This window comes from Capsicum annuum, chromosome 4, assembly GCF_002878395.1.
Source record: "Capsicum annuum cultivar UCD-10X-F1 chromosome 4, UCD10Xv1.1, whole genome shotgun sequence".
Lineage (NCBI taxonomy): Eukaryota > Viridiplantae > Streptophyta > Magnoliopsida > Solanales > Solanaceae > Capsicum > Capsicum annuum.
In genome coordinates this window covers 1,390,108-1,395,335 of record NC_061114.1, presented here as the reverse complement: position 1 = coordinate 1,395,335, position 5,228 = coordinate 1,390,108, and the positions used below count along the sequence as shown (strand labels likewise).

The following is a 5,228-nucleotide window of genomic DNA, read 5'->3' as shown; positions in this document are numbered from 1 at the left end:
AAACGAAATTGTTGAGACACACTCCAATTTAAAAGGTCCTATTACCCCTGGACTAATTAAAATCATATTCTTAGCAACATGTGCCTACGTGGCACATACATGTGCCTACGTGGCACATACATGTGCCTACATGGACCTTTAGTATGTTGATTCACCCAGTGTGCCACGTAGGCCTTAAGGTTGCCAAAAATACGGTTTTAATTAGTCCAAGATTAACATAATACATGAAGGAAGACTAAGCAAGCTTAATTAGTCATATATTAGGTAATTAATAAACTTAATTAAGCAACAAAAAAATTAATTAATTAATTAATTAATTAAATAATTACCTGAGTATTACTGCCAATACAAAAGTGAGTGCAGCAATAGTGTTGAGCATAGAAGCCACAAAAGTTGGAGAAGTGAAATTCAAGCTCACAAAATACATGTTTAATGTTAAACTCACTCTGAAAAAATTAATGACAAAAAAAAAGTTAGTATTATATTTTGCTTCAAAAAAATTATATTTCAAAAGGATAATTAATGATGTTTAATTGAGCTTAATTACCCTAGTAGAGAAAGTACAAAGAACTCCAATAGCAAAGTCATAGTTAACTTTGGTCTTATTCCTCTGCAAAAAATAAATAAATAAATATTTCAAGGAAAAAAAACATAATTATTAATAATAAAGGATCAAAAAAGTAATTATCCTTTTTTATTTTGTATGTAGTACACAAGTTTAAGAATGTCAATAAGACTCTCGTTACTCAAAGGTAAATCATAATTATGTGCTTGACATACAAAGTTCATAAAAAAAATGTCCTTCGTGGAGGGATACTGATGACCCAGTTTGTAGGTGTAAGAGGTTGGCTGAATGGTTTCAGGTAAGGTAGAGGTAGGTCGAAGAAATACTGGAGGGAGGTGATTAGACATGATATGGAGCAGTTACAGCTTACTGGGGATATATATGATCGTAGATAGGAAGGTATGGAGGACGTGAATTAGGTTGGAGGGCTAGTGCGTGCGGATGAGTCGTAGCCAGTAGATAGGAGTATCTTGGTATAGCCAAGCTGGTATTAGTCGTAGGGCTTTGCACGTGGGTTGGAGTTTTTCTAGCTAGGAGGGTTGGGTGAGGTGTGTGCTTTCGGTTAGATAGTGTATAGTACTACTCTGTCGGTGTCTTATTTTTGTTATTTCATCTTGTCTCATGTTTTATTACGACTTTGTTTACTGTCCTTTTGTTCAAGCCGGGGGTCTACCAGAAACAACCTCTCTACTTCTCCGGAGGTAGTGGTATACACTTTACCCTTCCCAAACCCCACTATATAGGAATACACTGAATATGGTATTGTTGTTGTCGTTATAGTCTAAAAAGGTCTTTTCATTGTCAGTATATATAGCTAAAATTTTGAATATCTATCGAGTGTTAGTTATACATATGTACCTTTCGAGAAAATACGCAAACGGTAACATAAATAGACCTCCCACAACATGACAAGTTAATAAAAGGTTTTTTCAATGTCAGTATATATAGCTAAAATCCTTAACATATACTGAGTGTTAGTTATACGTACGTACCTTTCGAGAAAATACGATAACATAAATAGACCTCCCACAATATGTCGATAAGTTATATAAAGGTCTTTTCATTGTTAGTATATATACCTAAAATCCTAAAAATACACTGAGTGTTAGTTATACGTACGTACCTTTCGAGAAAATAGGCGAACGGTAACATAAATAGACCTCCCACAACGTGTTGATAAGTTATAAAAAGGTTGTTTTCATTGTCAGTATATATAGCTAAAATCATTAACATATATCAGAGTGTTAGTTATACGTACTTACCTTTTGAGAAAATACGCGAACGGTAACATAAATAGACCTCCCACAACATGTCGATAAGTTATAAAAAGGTTATTTTCATTGTCAGTATATATAGCTAAAATCATTAACATCTATCGAGTGTTAGTTATAAGTACGTACCTTTCAAGAAAATAGGCGAACGGTAACATAAATAGACCTCCCACGATGTGTCGATAAGTTACGTAGACATGTGGATTCATCCCATGATTGAATGAAGCTTGAGTAATGAAATACAAAAAAGTGTAACAAATTTGAGCTAAAATCATAAGAAGATGAGGTTTGAATTTCTCCATAGCCATATATAATAACTTTGCAAAAAATGCCCTATTTATTTTTGAAAAATAATGACCATATTTTAGTAGCTAAATATAGAAAATTAATGTGGAATTAAGAATGGGGTTCTATTCCTCTAATTTATTAGATATTTGGGATCTTGTTCTTAATCAAAAATATTCTTGTGGTGAAGATATATATAGAATATGTTTCTTTTTTAGTGTAAAGAAAATAAATACTTTTGAGTGAAGATTTAAAGAAAGGACACAATTATTCTTGAATATTTAAAGAATGGATACAATTATTCTTGAATATTTAATTAGAAAAAGGAATAAAAAGGGTGTTTAATATTGTAATATATATGTATGTATGTATGTATGTATGTATGTATGTATGTATATACTTGAACCGGAAGTTTGTCAGAGACAGTTTTTCTATCTTCACGAGGTAGGGATAAGGTTGTATACACGCCATTCTTTCCATATTTCATTTGTAAAATTACACTAAGTTTGTTATTGTTGCGTATGTAGTCCAATATGGTTTTTCTTTTATAATCGTGGTGTATGGGCAGCGTTCACGCACCCCGACTAAATCCACGAGTTACCAACTATCTCTGACCAGCAACAGATATTAAGTAACTCTATCCAACAAGATTAGAACAACTCAATAGATTTGTTTAGCATTAATGATTATTGAATAGATTATTTATACATATTAAATAAAAAAAAAATTGTATAAATCACTTTTCTAAGTTATTCTAGGCATATTTTCAGGTCCAATAAAAAATAAAAAGATTTGATGATGGAACCACACACAATTCTTTTTGCATAATTTAGCATATTATTAATATACCCTAAAATAAAAGAAAAAAAAATAGTCCGATGCACTAAAACTTTTGTTACTCACGAGATTCGGAGAAGAACCGGACCACAAGAATCTATTGTACGCAGTCTTATTTTGTATTTTTATCAAAAAATGTTTCTACGGCTTGATCTAATGTGTGACTTCTTGATCACATAGAGACAACTTCACCAGTTATTCCAAAGATCCCCTTCACACAATTAATATATGAAAAAAATGAAATTAAAGAAAACGAATCATGAGATCAGGGGCGGAGCCAGTCTTTCATCAAGGGTTCATCCGAACCCCCTTCGACGGAAAAATATATCATTTATACACCATTAAAATTATTTTTTATATGTCTATAGTAGGTGTTGAACCCTCTTAGTTGAAATTCCGGCTCCGCCAATACCTGAGATCATTGCATAGTATTTATAAATACGATATAGTTTGAACAATACTTGGAAAATAATACTTCCTCCATTTTGATTTAATGTGATATTATAATTTGAATTAATATATATATATATATATATATATATATATATATATATATATAAGGGGTTTAAAAAAAAATGAAGGCTCTAAAACATGCGATTTAATTATGAATCGGCATTCGTGTGACTATAAATTTTTTAAATTTTGCAATCTTAAACATGTATGTGATTATAAAAATTATCCACTAAGAATATATAACGTTTAAAGTTAATTGTTTTCACATTTAAAATTTAATTGTGATTAAGAAGCAAATAACTGCCTAAACAACTTGCAGTTAAATTAGCCTTTCTTTTGTCAGATTTTAACACAAAATTATGCTAACACTATATGGATGACCAATTGGAGGGGGGGATTATACCCAAGTAATTTTTTTTTCAAAAAAAAAATATGTATTTTGAAAACGTTAGGTGTTTAGCTCAATTTTTGGGAGAAAATAAGTATTTCGAAAAAGTAGCATGAGTTGTTTTTCATGAACTTAAAAAAATAATTTTTCTTTGAAAGTATTTTTGAGAAAAATACACTTAGAAGAACTCTGAAAAAGTTTGATCAAATATTAATTATTACTCAAAAATATATTTAAAAAATTATTATCCAGACACAAATTATTTCTTACAAAAGTAATTTTTTTGAAAATCACTTCTCAAAAAATTAGTTAGTTTTAAAAGTTTTGTCAAACGGATTATATATAAAATGAAGCCATGTAGGGTTTTTTTCTTTTTTGGTTTTTCATTCGGTGTCCGGTACCCATATTGGAGTCCGGCTAATTCGAATTCACGTCGGGTAGGGCCCATTCGAGGGTAGCGCTTTCTACCAAGGATTTTTCATAACTGTTATAGAGAAATGTTGTTGTTATATATGTATACTGACATTTGACGTTGAACTCTTATCTAACTGTTATAAATAAAAGTATGCAAAACTATAAAAAGCATGACTATAAAAAAAGTAAACATTAGCAGCATTTTTCTAGTAAAGCTATGAAATTACTGTTTTACACCATTTAAATACAAATTTTTTCTTTAAATTAGATACTCGTACTTGAAACTTAATGTCTACATGACGATAATGATGATTACCATAAAAATTTTGATATTTTATTTCGTACATAATATATTTCTTATAAAATACTATTACATAATGTTTGAGTTTGTTGTTATACAGAGACAATTTTACAAAGAGTCTACCACTATAATAGTCGTCGTTGTCGTTATACATAGAATGTCATTATAGAGAAGTAAAATATAACATGAAAAATCAATTCCGAAGAAAATCAAACTGCTATAATTAAATGTTGTTATAACGAAGTGACGATATAGAGAGGTTTGACCGTACATACACACCAACCATGCTTGCTATACGATCGTAGTACACTTGAACATTACATGTACATGAAGGTGCATGGAGTGACGGTCTCTCTGAGTTATGCGCTAACGTCCTTAACAGACACTCTAAAACTCGTCAATGCTCGTAAAAATTCGATCGCTCGATCCACTCTCTTCCTCCGATCGATCGTATGAATGAGAATTAGCCTCTATTATTAGAGATTCAATGCTCATTCAAAGTACTTCTACTAACTATACTTATTAGGAAAAAATACATAAAGTAGCATACTTAAATATTAAATTACAAAAAATAACAAAACTTTTATCAAATTACATTTTGTAGCATATGTATTTGTATTTTTGTAGCAACAGTTTGCAAAAATACAAAATACATATCGATCATAAGGGCAGTAAAAATCATATGTATTTGTATTTTTGTAGCAACAGTTTGCA

The 5,228-nt window shown here is 30.5% G+C and overlaps 1 protein-coding gene across 1 annotated transcript in view; it reads right to left on the bottom strand.

Moving 5' to 3' along the window:
- Nucleotides 1-2,336, bottom strand: part of LOC107869906 (WAT1-related protein At2g39510-like) — a 10,951-nt gene extending 8,615 nt beyond the window's left edge. The window contains exons 1-3 of the mRNA XM_047410508.1: nucleotides 1,966-2,336; nucleotides 548-610; nucleotides 330-446 (exon numbers count right to left, since the gene is read on the bottom strand). Coding sequence (XP_047266464.1) covers nucleotides 330-446; nucleotides 548-610; nucleotides 1,966-2,144 — 359 coding nt within the window. The 5' untranslated portion in view covers nucleotides 2,145-2,336. The remainder of the gene's footprint in view (nucleotides 1-329; nucleotides 447-547; nucleotides 611-1,965) is intronic.
- Between the last annotated feature and the right edge of the window lie 2,892 nt (nucleotides 2,337-5,228).